The sequence below is a fragment of the Gilbertella persicaria genome (assembly GCF_025201335.1).
Source record: "Gilbertella persicaria strain CBS 190.32 chromosome Unknown B0P05scaffold_15, whole genome shotgun sequence".
Lineage (NCBI taxonomy): Eukaryota > Fungi > Mucoromycota > Mucoromycetes > Mucorales > Choanephoraceae > Gilbertella > Gilbertella persicaria.
The window spans coordinates 131,045-150,432 of record NW_026251976.1 but is presented as its reverse complement, the minus strand read 5'-3'; the positions used below and the strand labels follow the sequence as shown (position 1 = coordinate 150,432).

At 37.6% G+C, this 19,388-nt stretch overlaps 7 protein-coding genes across 7 annotated transcripts; 3 read left to right on the top strand and 4 right to left on the bottom strand.

The window, feature by feature from the left end:
• Positions 1 to 2,941: 2,941 nt before the first annotated feature.
• B0P05DRAFT_467946 (uncharacterized protein) lies at positions 2,942 to 4,172 on the bottom strand (the record flags this gene model as incomplete). The annotated part of the gene is made up of 2 exons (XM_051574402.1): positions 2,942 to 4,056; positions 4,112 to 4,172. 2 exons carry the CDS (start codon positions 4,170 to 4,172, stop codon positions 2,942 to 2,944), a joined length of 1,176 nt encoding a protein of 391 aa, XP_051435840.1.
• Positions 4,173 to 4,392: 220 nt separating this feature from the next.
• On the top strand, positions 4,393 to 6,481 carry B0P05DRAFT_537406 (uncharacterized protein). Its single transcript, XM_051577724.1, has 8 exons — positions 4,393 to 4,505; positions 4,562 to 4,979; positions 5,025 to 5,096; positions 5,146 to 5,303; positions 5,347 to 5,442; positions 5,487 to 5,618; positions 5,665 to 5,749; positions 5,802 to 6,481. The coding sequence occupies exons 2-8, from the start codon at positions 4,742 to 4,744 to the stop codon at positions 6,062 to 6,064; spliced, it is 1,044 nt and encodes a 347-aa protein (XP_051435839.1). The 5' UTR covers positions 4,393 to 4,505; positions 4,562 to 4,741; the 3' UTR covers positions 6,065 to 6,481.
• On the bottom strand, positions 6,481 to 8,154 carry B0P05DRAFT_508323 (cyclophilin-like domain-containing protein; the record flags this gene model as incomplete). The annotated part of the gene is made up of 5 exons (XM_051575569.1): positions 8,086 to 8,154; positions 7,854 to 8,038; positions 7,396 to 7,801; positions 6,880 to 7,354; positions 6,481 to 6,834 (listed from the first exon to the last, which is right to left on the bottom strand). Exons 1-5 carry the CDS (start codon positions 8,118 to 8,120, stop codon positions 6,481 to 6,483), a joined length of 1,455 nt encoding a protein of 484 aa, XP_051435838.1. The 5' UTR covers positions 8,121 to 8,154.
• Positions 8,155 to 8,162: 8 nt separating this feature from the next.
• On the bottom strand, positions 8,163 to 11,239 carry B0P05DRAFT_537398 (uncharacterized protein). The gene is made up of 2 exons (XM_051577723.1): positions 8,376 to 11,239; positions 8,163 to 8,325 (listed from the first exon to the last, which is right to left on the bottom strand). The coding sequence occupies exons 1-2, from the start codon at positions 10,923 to 10,925 to the stop codon at positions 8,311 to 8,313; spliced, it is 2,565 nt and encodes an 854-aa protein (XP_051435837.1). The 5' UTR covers positions 10,926 to 11,239; the 3' UTR covers positions 8,163 to 8,310.
• Positions 11,240 to 12,938: 1,699 nt separating this feature from the next.
• Positions 12,939 to 13,904, bottom strand: B0P05DRAFT_537395 (uncharacterized protein). The gene has a single exon (XM_051577722.1). It carries the CDS (start codon positions 13,873 to 13,875, stop codon positions 13,018 to 13,020), a length of 858 nt encoding a protein of 285 aa, XP_051435836.1. The 5' UTR covers positions 13,876 to 13,904; the 3' UTR covers positions 12,939 to 13,017.
• Positions 13,905 to 14,662: 758 nt separating this feature from the next.
• On the top strand, positions 14,663 to 16,196 carry B0P05DRAFT_537394 (solute carrier family 35 member SLC35F1/F2/F6). Its single transcript, XM_051577721.1, has 2 exons — positions 14,663 to 14,916; positions 14,966 to 16,196. Exons 1-2 carry the CDS (start codon positions 14,787 to 14,789, stop codon positions 15,970 to 15,972), a joined length of 1,137 nt encoding a protein of 378 aa, XP_051435835.1. The 5' UTR covers positions 14,663 to 14,786; the 3' UTR covers positions 15,973 to 16,196.
• A 156-nt stretch (positions 16,197 to 16,352) lies between these two features.
• Positions 16,353 to 18,338, top strand: B0P05DRAFT_537388 (serine/threonine protein phosphatase calcineurin catalytic subunit Ppb1). The gene is made up of 9 exons (XM_051577720.1): positions 16,353 to 16,461; positions 16,517 to 16,837; positions 16,882 to 16,993; positions 17,041 to 17,186; positions 17,231 to 17,367; positions 17,418 to 17,495; positions 17,547 to 17,767; positions 17,811 to 18,056; positions 18,101 to 18,338. The coding sequence occupies exons 1-9, from the start codon at positions 16,366 to 16,368 to the stop codon at positions 18,277 to 18,279; spliced, it is 1,536 nt and encodes a 511-aa protein (XP_051435834.1). The 5' UTR covers positions 16,353 to 16,365; the 3' UTR covers positions 18,280 to 18,338.
• Positions 18,339 to 19,388: the final 1,050 nt, after the last annotated feature.

The following is a 19,388-nucleotide window of genomic DNA, read 5'->3' as shown; positions in this document are numbered from 1 at the left end:
GGGGTTCTTTTTCAACAAATAATTGAGCTTGTGAGAAAAAAGAAAAGAAGGGAAGATACGCCCCATAAAAAGCCATAGATTAAAAGAGAGCAACTTGTCATTTGTTGACGCCATTGCTAACAGGGTCTTATTTTTTATTGATTGCATAAAGAAAACAGTAATTCATCAAACGCATGTGCTCATAAACTAAAGAGACAAATTATACTTTATTTGTAGCCAAAAAGTACAATCTTGTGATAAAATGAAGTGAACGGGTGTTTTTTTTTTTCAAAAAAAAAAAATGTGCCTGAAAAATAAATCGAAAAGTATATTTTGAAGAATTAAAAAGATAGAGTTCTGAATCCAAAACTAAACTCGGGTACAAATTTTTCCCTAGAATTGACAAATCAAAGCATTTGATACAAAGCCAAAGTTGACGTAATTTTGTAAAGGGCTTTTTTTTAACAAACAGATCGATTTACTTGAAGCATACACAAACAGAGACATAATAGCTTGATATGCCATTTTTGTTTCAAATTTGCATCCTAAACGTCAGGTCATTCTTTTTGATTCTTTATCAAGTCGCATTCGAACCTCCGATTGAATGTAGTACAAACAACAGCCTCTTCCTTTTTTGAGGTATATGGCACATTTGAAATTGTTGGTATACCAATGTCCCCATGCGAATACTCCGCAGCAGTTGGATTACCATATTTTTCTTATAAAAGCGTTTTTATAAAAAGTAGAAAGTAAATGGAATTCTTTTTTTATAGCTTGAAATGTATATTGTGAAAAGACGTCCAAAATTGATATTGACTTTTACAAATGTATGTTGTAGTTTTAACAAATGCAATTTATAAAATTCTAATTCAAAAAAGTTTTGTACCGAGATTTAAAACAGATCTTGATGATTTTAATGCAGCACATGTTGTGTAAGCGCATTTGATCATGAATAATGCTCAAAAACTTTGTCACTTATCAGGTCATTTTTTTACCTCCGAGTTGGCGGTAAAAAAAAAATAGCGACGTAAATAAAGTAAGCTAAGAGATATACACTATAGTATTCGTGAAAGGTCAAAAGTGATTGTTTCGCTAAACAAAGCATTGACGATTATCAAGCTGTTTGGTAGCGTAACCGAAACTAAGACTTAAAAGTGTATAGATCTGTGGTTGAATGACTCTAACCTTGACTGAGCAGAGTTCAAAAACCTGAAGCCAAGAAGTACTGTATTACTCAACTTAATTGTATCTTGAAACATTCGAAGGCTTTCATACCTCACTGCACCCAATGGTCTAGGTTAAAGAAGGTTATTTATCTCAACATGTTTAAAGCTTTAGGACCTGGTTGAGCGTCTTAGTATAGCGCTGAATGCTATTTCAATATTTGAAGCATTTGACTTTGTCAAGATATAGCAGCTTTCATTCATGCTAAACATGACGATATTCGTCACTCGCATTATAAGATTAGCTTCAATCGCTTCAAGAAAAATACAAGCCAAAAAGAAAGAAAGAGAAAGCAGACGTAAAAAAACTGATTGAGCCCACATGCATCACAAAATTTTATTGATCGTTCTCTTTGTTGTAATCTTGGGCTTTTACTAGGAGCCTTGCTCAAGTATCTTGCATTGCCTTTCTATTTTTTCTCAAATCTATGCCATATTTTTTGACAGAAGCTTGTTCATATAATTGTAATTAAACTTTCTATCCTATCCAGCAACCAAGATTGAATCAGTCATACTAAAAGAGAACCATAAAAAAATATGCCAATAGGAGGAATTGCTGCCCGTATTGGCCGCTCAAACGCACTCAGCTGCCTTTTTGAGCATCTTATGTTACTACGACTATAAACAAACGTTTTCATTGATAAAAACATCAAGTTTTCAAATGATCGAAAAAACGACCCAAAGCCCTTAACTCCTCGACGATTTTTTTTAATTTTCAGAAAATCGCGATTTGAGACTGATCCAAAAGACTTTTCTTATGCTATATTATAGTACCAAATGCTCCTCTGAGATTGTAAAATGTATTGAATGTGTTAAATCTGCATAAATTCCATAAAAAATGTACGCCAGAGCCTAAAAACGCAATTATTCTAAGCTCATACAACAAACATAAAGCTTTCTTTGCATTACTGTATTTGTCTTGTCGAACTCTGCAGCTTTACTTAATGCGCCATCTTGGTATCCCTTATGTTGCTGTGTACTTTTGAACGATTATTTGCAACCAATTTCGGTTTTTTTTTTTTTTGTATTGGATGAAAGTTTCATTTTGAAAAAAAAAATCATCGTATAAATGGAAACTAGTGTATGTGAAGCAAAGTGACTAGCCATATGAAATATCTTCAAGACAATGCTTTTGTGGAAGCATTCAGTACGATTGTATGAGCCTTATATAATCCCGAAGAAAATAACCGTCATCTAGGCTAACCTTTAATATGTCCTAAAAAAGACATATTGAGTTTTTCGTTCGTTGCTCCTCAGAGTCAGTACTTTTTATATCTTGTCTTGTTCAATGCTACAGATGGCTATACCAATACCACAAGTAAAGGACATCATTTCTAAATGTCTTCAATTACTTAGCACTTGGCACTTGGCACAATTGTTGATACCCAAGATATACAGTCCTTCACAAGGGATTATAGCAAGCTCCAGAGCACCACCAAGAGTGACCAGGCCATCGTACTAAAGAATTCTTTAGATGAAAGAAAGGTGATTTCGGATTTTTATGTAAGTGAAGCGATAAAGAAACGAGTATATTCAAAGTCCGCGCGCGGTTTTACGAGTAAACTGTGCCTTGTTTTTAAATTTCTCTGCATTTCAGGACCAAACATTTTTTAAGGGATTCAGGAACCATCATCTTCTTTTGGAAACAATGACAAGCTGACTCATATAATTCGCAGCGAGTAAATACAGCACTTACTCCAGAAAGAGAGAGAGAGAGAGAGAGAGACAAAGCTTTGGTTTTATTTACAGTTATTCTTTGTTAATTGATTCATAAGAAGGAGGAGGAGGAATAGTCGTGCTTGAGGAGGCCAATGAAGGCTGTCGTTGTTCTGTTCTAAATTTGATCCAATCACGACGAGTACAGTTCCGCTTCTTTTTGTATTCCAGATAACAAGGACAAATAAAAATCCAGTAGATTTCGATACATCTTCTTGATCGACAGATGTGTCATACAACACAGCTTCCTCATAAGAGGGCAGCTTGTTATAATCATCTTTCAAACGACAGTCTAGAATGGTAATCGGTGTCTCGAGACAAATGTCTGTTCGAACCGCATCTGTTGAATGCGGTACAGGGGATGACAATTCGATGTGAATCTTGAGTGTGTGTCGAATGTCGATTTCATGGTATGTCGTTGAATGATTTAGTCGAAAACAATCTGGAAGTGAGAAAATCAATCGATACTGAAAGGGGCCTTCGTTTAAAGAGATGTGAGCATTTTTAATATTAAAGGCTCGCTTGATATCTTGAGGTTTTAATGATGGCCCGCTTGACCTCAGATCAGGATCGGCAGCACTATGGACCGAGTACAAGGCAACTTTATAATCATAAACTTCTGAACGACGTGCTTGTGTTTCAGGTAGTCTGTAGATCTTCTTTTCATGAAGAATAACTGTCATGGATTCAATATAGACATGTTTTGTATTGGGTGAAATAGTGAGTGAGATTGGTAACTGGGTTCCACCTGCAACACTTGATTTTTCAATGCAGATGTTGGTGTCACAAATATCCATCTTGCGTTCTGAAGTAACAGAAGTAGTCGGGAGCGAATTATCTGCAGTGTCTGATCCATGAGGTGTACGAAGTAAGAGTATATCACACCGAGAGCGAAGTTTAGTGGCTCCTACACCCACACGATGGACAGTGGCTGTAACATAGTAAAATACTTGTCCCATTTGATCTTCAATTGTCTCGACTAATTGACTGGACAACAAGAATTGAAATGGCCATCGATGTGTGCCAGGCAGCAATGTGCCTTCTTGTTTAGGATTATTGGGAAATGATTGCAAAATAATCTTTTGTTCATGAAGTGTCTTTTCATGAAATGAATTGGTCACTCTTCCTCCTGCTAATCCTATTGTTATATATATATAAGATTTCATTATTTTTATTTATTTATTTATTTTTACCTTGAGGCCACAGTCGATTTGTTTTACCAATAAATTGAACTACCACTTGAGTGGCTAACATGGGTCTAGTAAGAACAATACTCACTTCCCCTTCCAGGACTTGTGTTGTCTTATCCTTTGCAGTTCCTCTCAGAATGACCACAGGCTCAGCAAGATCAATGGTGAGCTGCTTTGCTCCTGTAAAAAAAGGAACAACAACTGGCATTATGATAACATTGAAAGAAAAAAAAGAAAAAGAAAAGGAAAAAAGAAAAATTTTCATTTGTTATCTTTTTTTTTTTGTTCAGCATTATTCATGTTTTTACAGTTAAAAGGAAAGGTTTCACAAACGATTTTATCCTGACTTTACAATACAACTTGCTTAGAATAGTCTTTCGTTAGTCAAATACACCTTGTAAAAATCCTTTTTTTTTTTTTTTTTTTAAGGAATAACATCTTTTTTTTTTATAGAGAAAATAGGGTTGGTTTGAATAGAGTTTTTGTTCTTTTTACAGGTATCATTGCTTTTTTTTTGTGCCAATTTTTAGGTCCCCGTGTGATAGGATCTTTTTTTTTTTGAAGTTGAGTGTGTATTTTAGCTTCGAAAAAAACTAGTGTATTTTTTTTTTTTTCATCTACGCATTGAACTCAATGGCAGACAATACAACAAACACTCTTCCTAATGCATCTGCGCCAAATACGATGGACAACATTGCTTTACAAATCAAATCTTTGGAACAAAGAACAACCTCTGTCACACTTCCTCGTACAGCATCTGTATTGGATTTAAAACAAGAAATCAAGCTTGCTTTTGATGTTGATTCTGACAGACAGCGTCTTATCTTTCAAGGAAGAGTATTAAAAGACGATAAACACTTGACAGATTATGGTAACGGACGTCATGACGAATAGCTTACTAATATCCATTCGATAGCTAATCTCGATAATGGCAAAGTCATCCATCTTGTTGTTCGACCACTTGATGCACCTCATAATCCACTTAATGGTTAGCTAGTACACGTATTTGTCTAATGGAATACTAACGCTCATTCTAGATGAACCCAATGCAAGGCCTCATCTGCATAGAACAGAAAGCAGAGGGCCTGGAAGATTACGTGCATTTCCATCCATATCAAGCCGATTCCCCATGATGGAAGGGTATGCTTTTATCACATTGGATTCAAATATAGGAGACATGGGTGATAGTCAATCAGTAAGTCACTAAACATACAGCAATGGTTATTCAACCCAATTAGTTTTTATCTTCTGTTTTGAATGGCATGACCAATGGCACAGCAAGAACTAGCAGCAGAAATAACAACAGCAGTGCTACAGAGACACCTTCCAACAATGTAAGCATGCAAACATAGTATGGTATGACTAATGACAGACTTAGACAACTCGAACTCAACTGCCTAGAACATCTCCTTTTACGTTTAGTTTTGGAAGAGGAAACCAATCTGATTTTATGTCCTCTTTATCATCCACACCATTAGCTGAACGAGTTGCTTCAGGCCTTCCCTTCCCAGTAAGATAGATACTTATTTATATGGCTTATTTAACCAATCATATAGCCTAGTGTAGAAGTAAGATTGGCCAGAACACTGGGATCCATGCGTAACGTTAGAATCATGTTAGAGGATTCAGCAACCAATGATGGTAAATGAGTAAGGCTTATGGATTCAAATTGCTTACACACTCAACTTCATAGATGCTAGTCAATTCTCAGCACCCAATTCAACACCTGAACAATTACAAGAAATCCGCAATCGTTTAAGAAACAGTGGCAATAGTCAATCAGCACAGATTGGCATGGTATTGAATGAATTGGCTGATTTAATGACCGAAGCAGCACCACGGATGAGACAAGTAGCTCAAAGTTTAAGGCAAGAAAACCAAACAACTGAGCAAGAGGTACAAAAAAAAAAGAGAGAGAGACTTATATTTATATCTTTATTAGAGAAACACAAGTAGACGTGTATTAAACATGTCTCGTATTGTACAAGGTATGAGTCTGATTAATCATTTCCTTGGATCTGTCTTGGCAAGTGCAGATATTGATTCTAATCAAAGACGTACAACTACCACTACAACTACAACTACCACACGATCTCCTACCACTTCCCCTTCTTTGGGTAGAATGCCTACCTATAATTTCTCTCGAGGCAATACAGAAGCTATTCGAACAAATACACCCACAACTGTCAGAACAGTCAACCCACAACCTAATCGAAGTCAGCCCAGTAGTTCATTAGATAACGCATCTTGTTCTACTGAATCACCTTTGAAACGACAATTGGAAGATAAGGATGATCAAGATAAAGATTCTAAAAAGATAAAATCAGATAAAGGAAAAGACAAGACAGACTGAATAAACAAAAAATTGCATTTTATTTTCTTCTCTCTTCTCGGTCTCTTTTTCTAGACTTGATAGACCGCTTTCTTTCATATTCTTCCTGTTTAGCCTGTGCTTCTCTGTCTCGGGGATCAATGACTACATAATCATCTACTGTTTCTTTACGTTGCATTAAATCTTTGCCCTTCAGGTCTTTATCAAAAACAAGACGATGTGAAATCCATCCTTCGTCAGTTTCGTTTTCATCATTGAATACAGAAGGATCAAAGCAAGATTCACAGTTAGGAATATCGTGTAATTTACATATCTTTTGTTCTTTTTTAGGTGCTTCAGAAGCAGGTCCAACATCTGATAACTTTTTCGTAAAAGCCATCAATCTATCCAGTACCTATACAGAAGTGTAAGCAATAGACCATAAAAGAAAAACACTTACATCACTATCATCTATTTTATTGGATTTTGTCTTCTTTTTCTTGGGTTGTTGTGAAGCATATTTTTCCCTTTCTAAGGCAACCAATGACTTCTTCTTTTCTTTGAGGATCACTGGAGGTGCTTCTTCTACAGGCTTAGAAATACTGCGAATATCTCTCTTTAGTTTCTCAATTGCATCTTCTGTGGATTCCTGTACAACAGGTTCAAGTTTCTTTTCTTCTTGTTGCTTCTTTTTTTCTTTTTTTCTCTTTTCTTCCATTTGCTTTACTTTTTCCTTTAGTTTATCTTCCATTCTTTGTTTATTTTCTTCTTTTTTAGGTGGTTCAATGATAGGCTGGCTTAATTCTTGCATTAAATCACTAGGCGGAGGTGCTGCATTCTCCATGAAATCATACGTACTTTTCATCTTTGTCTTTTCTGTTGAAGGTGGTTCCAATTCAGCTGCTTCTTCACCAAACGACAACAAATTCAATTGTCTACAAGAATTGTAAATTCACCTAATAGTTCATTGACTTACTTTTTCAATCCTTTCTTCTTCTTCTTTGCTTGTTCTGCTTCTAATTTCTTCTTTTCCATCATTTTAGCCACACGCTTCTCTTCTGCTGTGATACGAGGCAAAATATCATCAAATGGATTCAAAACAACTTCAGCAGATCGAATACGAGGTGGATACAATGGTCTCTCATTCTCATCCAATTCCAATTCAGTCATTTTCATCACATTAAACAAGGTTTCGCCTGCTACACGACCAAAAAGAGTGTGTTTACGTGTCAATTCATCGGCTCGATCGAGTGTGATAAAGAACTGAGATCCATTGTCGTTTTGACCTGTATTAGCCAAGCCTACAAGACCACGTCGATTGAATCGAAGTCTTGAATGAAATTCATCAGGAAATCCTTCGTCTTCATAAATAGATTCACCACCTATATCATGACATGAGTGGTGAATCGTGCTAGACGATATCTACTATTTTACCTTGTCCTGTGCCTGTAGGATCACCACCTTGAACAATAAAGTTGGGAACAATACGATGAAAAATGGTGCCATCGTAATAACCTTCCAAACAGAGTTGGATAAAGTTACGTGTTGCTTTGGGTGCTTCTTTACCCCAAAGTTCAATTTCTATATCGCCTGAAGTTGTATGTAAAATAACTTTGGCACTATCAAAGTCATGAATTTATATTTTCTTAGTAGTCAAGTATCTTACTTTGTTTGAGGTTCAAGTGCATAGATGTTTGACATGATGTCTAACAGGTAAAAAAAAGAATAGAAAAATATTTATCTCTGAGTTTAAAAGTTGGCATTGAAAAGATTCTTTTTTTATTATTATTATTAGGTAGAAGGATGAATAGCATTGTAAGCATTGATTTTGGCTTGACCAGATATTTCAGCTAAAGTACCTTTATCTTGCATGACTTCGCTATGGAAGATCTTACCAATTGTTTTCTATTAAAACAAGTCAACCTATTGGAGTTCATGCATACTAAACTAACTTACTTGAATGGACCCCCTTCTACGTTCCATTTGTCCACTACGATAACTTCCTTTTGTAGGAGAATTCGCTTGCTGAGCAGGAGGAGAAGACGAAGAAAAACCTGGCTGTTCATCTGTGTTTTTGATAGAATTATCTTGAGCAGAACCATCCATATCGCCAGCACCAGTAGGTTTCAATTTCTTCATGTTAGGCATGCGAGCAAATTGTTGATGGTTATCCAAATTACCAGCACCCGTAGAGGTAGGATCAGCACCCGTAGAAGTAGGACCAGCACCCGTAGAGGTAGGACCAGCACCCATCGAAGTAGGGCCAGCACCCATCGAAGTAGGACTAGCATGCGTTGCGCCTAAAGAAGTATCGTGTTGTAAGGTTTGTTTCTTGAAAGCTTCAGCATCTGACAATCGACGTTCTTTGGCGGGTTCATCATAAGAATGACTCTTACGTCTAAATACATGAGCTGCCTTATCCCTGATTCCTTGCGTAAGGCTGTTGCGCTTGTGTACATCGCCTTTTTTGTGATAATGATGGTCACGGTAAGAAGCATCCGTAGAGTCAGTGACGTTGTGGAAATTACCACCCTGCGTACTGTCCTTGACCTCTGCTGAACGGGGAGGACCATTATCACCTGCGATGGCACGCATACTGCTCAAACTCTCTGTGGAATTTGCTGTGGCTTCAGTAGGTGCGCGACCCTCTTGGTTAGGTTTGTTCAACAGGTTGCCATTATTAGCCAACGTGTTGGTACCAAGGCGAGAAGAATCAGTCTTATCCATGTTTCGAAAACCTGCAGGATGTTCACCCGATTTATTAAGGACAGGACCACTTGTTGCAGCACGATCCGTTGTTGTATGATCAGGAGCACTCTTTCTGCGAGACTTGCCAAAACCAAAGATACCACCAACCGTAGAAGCAACTGCAGAGCCAAGAACGCCCTTCTCCTTTCTGCTGATACGACGCTTATCTACAGGAGAACCACTGCCTTTTCTATGTTCCTGGGCATGAGGTTCATGGCTTGTACCGTCCAAGTGATGGTTCATTTGGTCACGACTAAGGTTCATAGGTGTGTTTGATCCAGCAGGTGTGCGGTTTCCTTGAGGTGTAGCACTGGTAGGTGTGGTGCGATAGACATTTTCAATATTGTTCGATTGTCGATTGATAGATTCATTTGAATTCACATTTTGAGCCGTAGTTTGATAGACTTGGTTGATATCGTTAGGGTTTGTGGCCGTGGTGATAGCTTCATTGTCGGGTGTCGGCATGTTCTGTTGTTCACCTTGAGCACTTGTACGATACACATTGTTGATATTGTTAGAATCAGTTGTTACTTCTGGGTGTTGAGCATTAACCACATTTTGATCCATGTTACGAGCATTGGTACGATAGACATCATCCAAGTTGTTAGCGTGCTCACGTTCAAGAGAATAGTTTGTCTGCTTGATAGTTTTGGGATCAAGGTCTTGGTTGATTTGAATATCGGGTGTACGACGGTCGGATTGTTGTTGGCGATGATAAGCATTGCCAAAACCTGTGGCGGCACCAGCACCAGCACCATCAAGCCCCGTAGATAAATCTTTTTGGCTATGTTCCGGACTACTTCTTCTCTTTGGATCTGTAGAAGTGGCACTTGCATGAGAAGCAGCAGTTAAGTTTTCGTTAGGAGTAACCATGTCATTATTGGTGCGGGGGGCAGCATTGTCAGTAAGATTGTTGTTGTTGGAAATAGGAGCTACATCAAGATTGTTGGAAGTAAGGATAGGATCAATATTGTCACCTGTGCTACGAGTACCAAGTACACTGCTGTCCATATCATTAGGTGTACTGACAGCATTGTCTCCAGCATGAGGCTTGAATCCGCTTGGAGACCCCATAGTGTCATTAGGAGTACCAACAGTATTTTCGCTTACTTCAGGTGAATATCTAGTCGTATCGCGATTACCAGATGCAAGTCTGCTGGCTGCAAAACCGCCGGCTGCAAGACCTCCAGCAGCAAGGCCACCAGCGGCAATACCACTAGTATTGGAATCAATATTCTTACTTGCATTTGTTGATTTAGGAGACAAGCCATCATTCATGCCATCCATTTTGTCATGAGTAAAACCATCTGTGGCCCCAGGAGTGCTACCCATAACAGAATTTTGAGCAAGATCATCACTTGCTTTGAGAGCATCCCCCGTAGTATAACCGTCATCATTTGAGATACTATTAGTAGTTCCAAGATTCATACGAGTTGAGTCGTTTGTAATATCATCAGTAGCTACGATACTGTCAGTAGTACCAGGAATGAGACCTGCAGTTGTATCGCCAAAAGTTTCGCTTGAAAACAAACCACTGCCTTGCATCTCAGTAGAGTCAAAGGACTTGTCATTAGGAGATTGAGAGCTAAGAACTTCACGATCATTTGAGAAATCGTTGTTGTTCATTTCAGAAGTATGAGTGTCAGCGCTTTTTTTGTTGGCTGTAAGAGCACCAATACCAGCACCAAGACCTGTGCCAGCTGCTACACCAGCTCCAGCAGTAGTAGCAGTAAAACCATTGTCAGTATTGCCTGTCATTTTATCATCGGCATAAGAAGTACTTGCAGGTACAGTAACGTCATTGTTGGTAATGGCTTTTGAGTCAATACCAGAGGAGTCACCAAGACCACCAATTGTGGTAGAGGTATTTGCGCTTGTAGGGTCACGGTTGACATACTTGCTCTTAGGGTTACTCAAGTCATTTCCTGTGATATGAACATTATCAATAGGATTTTTAATGTCTTCTTCTGAGTCAATTTTTGAATGAGTAGAGAGTTCATCAGATACTTCATTGTTTGTATGACGTTCACTGTACTCTTTCCAAGCAGCAGTAGCACCTTCATCACCAACATTAGTACCAGCGCCAATACCAGCGCCAATACCAGCGCCAATACCAGCGCCAATACCAGCGCCAATACCAGCGCCAATACCAGCGCCAATACCAGCGCCAATACCAGCGCCAATACCAGCGCCAACACCAGCACCAACACCAGCACCAACACCAGCACCAGCACCAGCGCCAATGCCCATGTCAGCAATAGCTGAAGTACCAGCAGCATTAGCAGTGTCTTGTTGGTCAACAGCAATTTGATCAGAAGCAGTGTGTGTGGAAGCAATATTGTCTTGACCAGTAATACGCTTGTTTTGAATAGCATCATGTTCAGAATGACCATCTAAATCCTTACATTCATTACCGCAATAGAATGTAGGCGCTTGACCACAAATTTCAGGTTCCTTGACGTGGCTACAGAAAGGATGGTCCTTGTCTTGAGTTCGCTCGTTGCAAAAATTATCTTTTTCAGAATAAGAAGGTTCTTGACCATGAATTGCAGGTTCTTCTTTTAAATCATTCGAGTCGTCTTGCATGCCAGATTGAGCTAACTCCTTTTGAGGTGTTTCAGGCCAAGCACTAGGCATAGCATATTTCTCGTGAGCCGTTGGTTTGGCTGTTTGATTTTTAACATTGTTTTGGCTTGAACCAAAGAGAGCAGCGGCAGCACCTGAAGCAGCGGCAGCGACACCAGCAACACCTGTAGCAACACCGGCAGCCATATTAGCCAAACTTGTTTTTCGTGTGGTGTCTGGTTCATTTTGCTTTGAATCAAGCTCATCCGATGGTTTATCTAAACGAGGTTGTTCTGAAGCATTTCTTCCATGTTCCTGAATGCCTTGGACTTGAATGTCTTGTACTGGAATATCTTGTGAAAACGCACTCACACTATCATGGGCACTTGATCTGCGTTTGTTATGGCCCGCAAAGGGAAGTGTTCGAACAGAACCGCGACGAAGACTTCTTTGATCCAATGAAGAACGAGATGTACCACGGGGCTCTGTAGTGAGTGAATCACCAAAGAAAACAATGTCTTCGCCTGAAACGGATTTCTTATACATTTCTGGTACATATGGAATCTTAGGTTTTCTTGGTCCAGATTTAACCCCATACAAATCAAAAGCACTGAGTTTGCGTTGTTTGCCAGAAATCATGTCTTCGTTTGAAATGTCTGATTTTTGATGTGATTCGTGTTGAGGATGTAGAAGATATTTTTCAAAATCATTAGGATAATACCCAACAGCTTCGCGTTGAGTTTCTGCTTGAGGGATAGATTGATCTATAGAAGAAGATCGTTGTCCGACATCTTGGTATTGACTGAATTGTGATTAGTATCATGTCAATGCATTGTATAAATGGCTTACCCATTCTCAACGTCTTTATTAATATTATTGTTATTGTTCCAAGGTGTTTTTGTATCCATTATTAAAAAGTAAAATGAAAGAAAAAGAAAAAGAAAAAGAAACTATGCGTCTTTAAAGAAAAGTTTGAGACAAACATGGGTATCAAGCAATGAACATTGGTGCTGTTTCAACCAAGCATCATCATGTCTTATGCCCGTTTACTTTTTATATAGGATCGACAGAATTACTTGTGACGCTACTGTGAAACAGAGTAAACATTTGGTCCTGCTTCATACAGTGAGCACATTATGACGAAATAACTACTTTGTTGCATAAATTTGCTTTACACACACACACACACACACACTACTTTAATCTCTGACAAAAGGGTAAAGAATTGTCTTTACTGAAAATGCTTGAAATTTGACAAATAAAACAAGAGGACTTCTCATAGAATTTATTGAACATCACGGAATTCTCCTTCTATAATCCTTCCTTTAGTTCGATTCTGTTGTACTGCCGAAAGGGGCACAGACACGACACATCCTGAGGCTGTGACCAATCGAATATCTCTCATTATTAATTCATTAGATTCTTTATCTAATTCAGCTCTGGCAATCAATACACTGCCTGGTGCATTCCTTAAATCCAATTCAATCTTGATTTCTGTTCTGTTTTGACCTGTAGTAGTGGAGCTAGAAGAACTATAAGAGGATCCACGCATAGACACGTTTTGTAAGACATGGTCAGGATGAATACCCATTTCAATCAAGTCATGATGTCCTTGATCTGTATGTGCCCATGTATTAAAACGACGTAAAGCTTCTGATTGAACATGGCGCTGATCCTGACCGAACAGTCCGCTTGTGAATGGTTGCTGTCGTATATAGTTTGTAATATAGTCAGGCCAATCCTGTTCAGTGTGTTGTTTTAACTGTCGCTTAAAGCGCCATATACGGAAAGCAACTAAAGCACCAAAACTACCGAGACCTACTAATAAGAAGGGTCCTAAAACAACAGCAGTGGCTAATCCCAAGCCTCCTAGGCCAATAAGCGTCAAACGTCTCTGTAAGGGTGAAGCTGTCATAAGCTTTAAAGGTAGGTTCCATATAGAAAAATGGCGTTGTATCTTGTGCGTACACGTAAGTAAAGGAGCCTTGTTTTTTGATAGCAATAAAGGTGTAGTAGCTTGTATTTTTTTTGTTGGTTGTGTTGTTCTAAACGATCTCGATACGATCAGTGAATAGTTTGTCGCTTTTTGAAGACCACTACGTTTTGCTAAGGTTGTAAACATGGTTGCGTACAGCATTTCCATTCTCAATTAAAAAAATTGGTTAGGCGTGTGATCCAATTGGTCATATTTTTAAACTCAATTGGCCAAATTCTTGAAGCCTGTTTGAAGACCAATTGTAATTAAGTTGATCAAGGCTAAAGAGGTAGAAACAGATGACTTTATTAAAATAGCTATTTGTTTTTTTCATTCTTCAAGTCTCTTAATGGAATTCCAAATGAGTTTCTAAAGAGGCTACAAAGGAACGGCTAGACAGTTCTCAATAATCCTTGTTGTCAAAATTTCAATATCTTTTAAGGCATGACTTGAAAACAGTAAAAAATCAAAACAATCGATACTTTTTATACAAATGAAGAAAAAAGATAAATCTTGCTTGCTCTCATTAATTTCATTGTCAAATTTTTTAGGCTATAATCGTTCTCGTCAGAACAGCACTGAGCAAGAACTGTGTAACTTTGTTGCTGTTGTTTGACCCTTCGACTGAGCAACATGTTACACATAGTGTAACTGAGAAATCTTGTGATCTAGCTAAATTTTGTCGATAGAGCATTGCCTTTTATCGAATCACTTAAAACAAGCAAGATATGAGAGTTCCAGATCATATGAATGAAGCTTTCTTTAGATAGTGCCTCTTTTATTCTATAGATCCAAGACTCTATTCTCGAGTTAAGTAGGAGCCTAAAAGATCGATGACAGGCCACTTAAAAAACTTTTTCTTTTTCGTTTCATTTGCTTCTACTCTTTTGTGTAATATTGCCTGATTTAGGCTCGATTTCACCTGAGGAATAGCCTCGAATTAGAAAAATATTTTCTCGGGACAAGTGTTGATATAAAAGGAACAGTAAAAATTTTCATTTAATCTTTTTCTCTTTCAAATCAACTCATTTTTCTTTTACTCTTTTTTTTTTTTGTAAAAAACCCCCTCGTTTGCAATCATGAGTGAACAAAACAACGCTGTCATTGTTGACTCCTCTGTTGAGCAATCAAATGTAAAAAAGAGCTGGAAACAATATTTTGGTTTCCTTAAGGATCGAAAATTTTGGAAGATTTTGTTCCTTGGTCAACGTAAGTAACCAATTCAAGCGCACTTGGTTTTCTAATAATTGTTTTATAGTCTTGTCCCTGTGTATCACTGGTACTAATGTGGTTAACACCAAACTGACCAATGAATTCAATTTTGCTGCTTCCACTACACAAAGTTTCTTGGTCTATGCTTGTTTGGCCATCATTTATAACTCTTATGCTATTTACAAAAGAGGCATCAAAGGTTGGCTACTTCAGTTCTGGAGAAGAGGTATTTTTTACTTTATCTTGGGTTTCATTGATGTGGAAGGCAATTATTTTGTGAACAAATCATTCCAATATACTTCTTTGCTGTCTGCTGAATTGATTGATTGTTGGAGTACTCCTGTCTGTATGATTTTGTCCTTTATCTTCCTTAAGGTCAGATTTAGATGGGTTCAATACGTTGGTGTCTTTATTTGTCTTTGTGGTCTTGGTATGTTAGTTGGCAGTGATGTGCTTACTGATAAGAACTATGGTGCTGTTGATGCTGTCAAGGGTGATCTGTTCTGTCTCTTGGGTGCCACACTCTATGGTTTCTCTAATGTTGGTGAAGAATACATGGCACGTAAACACCCATTGTACGAAGTCATTGGTATGTTTACTTTTTTTGCTACTTTTATCAACCTTGTGCAAATCTTTATCTTCGAACGCGATCAATGGTCTCAATTCGCAAACCCAGAAATTGCTGGCATGATTGTGACATATACTATCTGTATGCTTGTTTTGTATTCCTTGGCTCCTGTCATTTTCCGTATGGGCAGTGCTGTCGTTTATAACATCTCTCTTTTGACTAGTGACTTTTATGGTTTGATCTTTGGTTTGGGTCTCTTTGGTTACAAAGTTACTGTTCTTTATCCTTTTGCTTATGTTGTAGTCATTGTTGGTATTGTCATCTACCACATGTTCCCTGCTCCTGTTCCTGTCATGGGTACATTTACTGCTGAAAAGGCAGAACAAGAAGCAAAAGAATTACACGGTGATAAGGTACAAGATCCTGAAAACCCAGCCACCGAAGTAGTCCCTTCATTGAGTGAAGAGGATAATATCAAGCATTAGAAAACCATTACTTATTAGGAAACTGTCAAATATTTATATCTACTTGTTTTGTACATTTAATACTATTTTACTAGTGTTGCCCTTCTCTACGTCTTTTGTACACTGTATATAGAAAGACGTTTCCTAATCTTATTCACTATCATTACTACTATTTAGAATAATAATTTAATAAACATCCATTTATCGTAAAATTTTCAAGTTCAAGTGCTTTTTGTAACTTTGCTAAAAGGAAAAGAGAGAGAGTATTCATACACTGAATTTTTAATTCACATTATACCTAGCAAGTTTTAATGGCCATTATGTAATGATTGTGTCAAATTTAAAATTAAAGGAATATATCTGCTCGGGTTTCAAATGAATTGTTTTTTTTACATTTTTCTCTACTTGCTCAACATGCCCACTGCACAAGAAGAAAAAGTCTTACCAAAAGTCTCTTTGAATACAACACAAGAAAATAAAATTTCAACACAAAGGAGCGTATTTGTAAAGGTAATTAGAAGATTACACAGGCCAGACATTAAAATTTAAACGTTCATGCAAAGAGGTTGAACCACCTGCTTTCAATAAACCAGCAGATGAAGAATTATTCTCAAACGACAAACCAAACATTTCTTTCTTAAAAGAACATTTTCGAAGAGAAGGGAGACTTACAGAGGAGCAAGCGATACGTATATTTAAAAATACAAAAGAGATATTCAGGAAGGAACCCACTTTACTTCGGATACCTGCCCCAATTACTATCTGTGGCGATATTCATGGACAATACTACGACTTATTGAAATTGTTCAATGTGGGTGGAGATCCCGAAAACACAACCTATCTCTTTCTAGGTGATTATGTGGATAGAGGATATTTTTCAATTGAGGTAATAATAACGTAGCAACCTAAATATAGCTAAGATAATTGTAGTGCTCGCTCTTGATGTGTACTTATAAATTGTGGTACCCAAACTCATTCTTTTTGTTACGAGGAAATCATGAATGTCGGCATTTGACAGAGTACTTTACATTCAAATTAGAATGTAAGAATTGCATGAGAAAGAAAATGAATTATTGATTTATTTTATAGGCCAATCAAAATACTCGGAACGAGTCTACGATGCTGCTATGGACTGCTTCGATAGCTTGCCATTAGCGGCTGTTGTTAATAACCAATTTTTCTGCGTCCATGGTGGTCTTTCCCCTGATTTAAAGACTATGGAGGATGTCGAAAAAGTAAACTGGTGCGAGTTGAACAATCTTTTGCTGATATCTATTAGATTGATCGCTTTAGGGAGATACCAACAAGTGGTATTATGAACTCGCTTTTATGGGCTGATCCGCATGAGCAGTTTGATAACGATAATAACCCAAATTTTGAATACAATCATGTTCGTGGATGTTCTTACTTTTTCAGGTAAAGACAAGAGTTCCTCTATTAAATAAGCAGCTTAACACATATGTTAGCTATCGTGCAACTTGCGAATTTCTAGACAGAAACAACCTATTGTCTGTTGTTCGAGCACATGAAGCACAAGCAGATGGGTAATATAAATATCCCAAAGTCAAAAAATTGTGATTAAGGACTGTTTATAGATATCGAATGTATCGTAAGAATAAGACGACAGGGTTTCCAGCATTGATTATCATCTTTTCTGCTCCTAATTATTGCGATGTCTATAACAACAAAGCAGCTGTTCTCAAATATGATGGTAGCGTACTGAACATTAGCCAATTTCATGCTAGCCCACATCCTTACTGGCTTCCAAACTTTATGGACGTATTTTCATGGTCTTTGCCATTTGTGGGCGAAAAGAGTAAGCAAGTTGTTTGCTTTCATTCTGTATTAAACCATTATAGCTACATCTATGCTTTTGGCTATTTTGAATATTTGTTCTCAAGAAGAAGAACCATCAGCACAAGCTCCAGATACAGAGCAAAGACGCCAAATTATCAAGAACAAAGTAATGGCGATTGGGAAGATGTCTCGTACATTTTCTGTTCTTCGAGAAAATTCAGAGCTTGTGACAGAACTTAAAAACTTGTCCCATTCAAATAGAATGCCTACAGGGACTTTAGGGCTAGGCTCTGAAGGCCTTCGCAAAGGTAGAGCTATACATTTCCTTTACATATATTGACAAAATCAATAGCTATTACTACATTTGAAGAAGCGAGACGTTCAGATATTGAAAACGAACGCTTACCTTCTACATCTCGTGAAGGCATGAACGCTATTCATCAAGAAAACACAGCATCAAAAATCAGAGATGCTGTATCTGAGAGTGATAATCAATTGTCTCGCATAGCAGAGGTTATTGCATCAGATTAGCCGCATTCTCGAATTACAAATAAAAAAAAAGGATCACTTTGTCTACTCTAATATCTATTTGGAAAAGTAATCTTGAAAGGGTAGTGTCTGTTAGCATCTCAGCAAGAAAAGAAAAAGAAAAATATTTTATCAATTGAATGCATATCATTATTGTTTATTATACAAGAAAAAGCTGTCATCTAATATATGCGTATGAATTAAAGAAAGGAAAAAAAAAGAGAATACTTCGCCTATACCTTTTTCTCTCTTTTTCAAACAGCTAAATCGTGCTAACTTTAGTGTTGAGAGGCTTCTATGACAATCTAAGAATGAAGCTATGGTATATGAGAAGGGAAATGTACACAAAAAATGCTAGGGGTCGTATTTGCTCGAAGGAGCGTACATGACTAAATTCAAAGGTAGAAAAAGACGACAGTAATTTGAAAGGCAAGAAAAGGTCAGGAAATCAAGACACCTCTAAACAGTTGATAATAATGATTGCTGGTCGGGGTATAGGCGTTGGTTCAAGAATCAAAGGACACTTGCGATATAGTGGTACTTGAAAGCAAGACATTCATGCTCGTTATACAACAGTCTGCAATACCAATGGAAACAATACATCTCAGATCCGTGTCTACTGTTTCTAGAAACTTTAACATGATAAGCAATTAGTCAGAAGTCGGGGAAAAACAAGACAAAGAGACATAAAAGTTACCTTTATTTTGTTATAATCCTGAATGCCCCTCAGTCAAAAATGGTTGTAATATAAGTGGAAGAGATAAAGTTTCTGTTTTAGCCATTGCTATCTCAGGCATAGCCACTTTGCTCTTTTATTAGACTCTTCCTGTTTTCTCCTCAAGCGTCAGTCACTCCAATACTGAACTAGATTTGAGAACGGCAGTCTTCTGTACAAGAATCAGTGTATCAGTCAAGAGTCTAGCATCTCTCAAGTAAAGTAAACTTGTGTCCATAATAGATATTGAATTGAGTAACCAGAAAGAACTGCATAAATTAAGCGATAAACTAGGTTCATAACCATACATATCCTGATCAACCAAAGGAAAGATCGGCTTGGCCAAACGATATTCAACTCGTTTGGTGAGCCAAAAAATTTGGTTCGTTAATTAGAG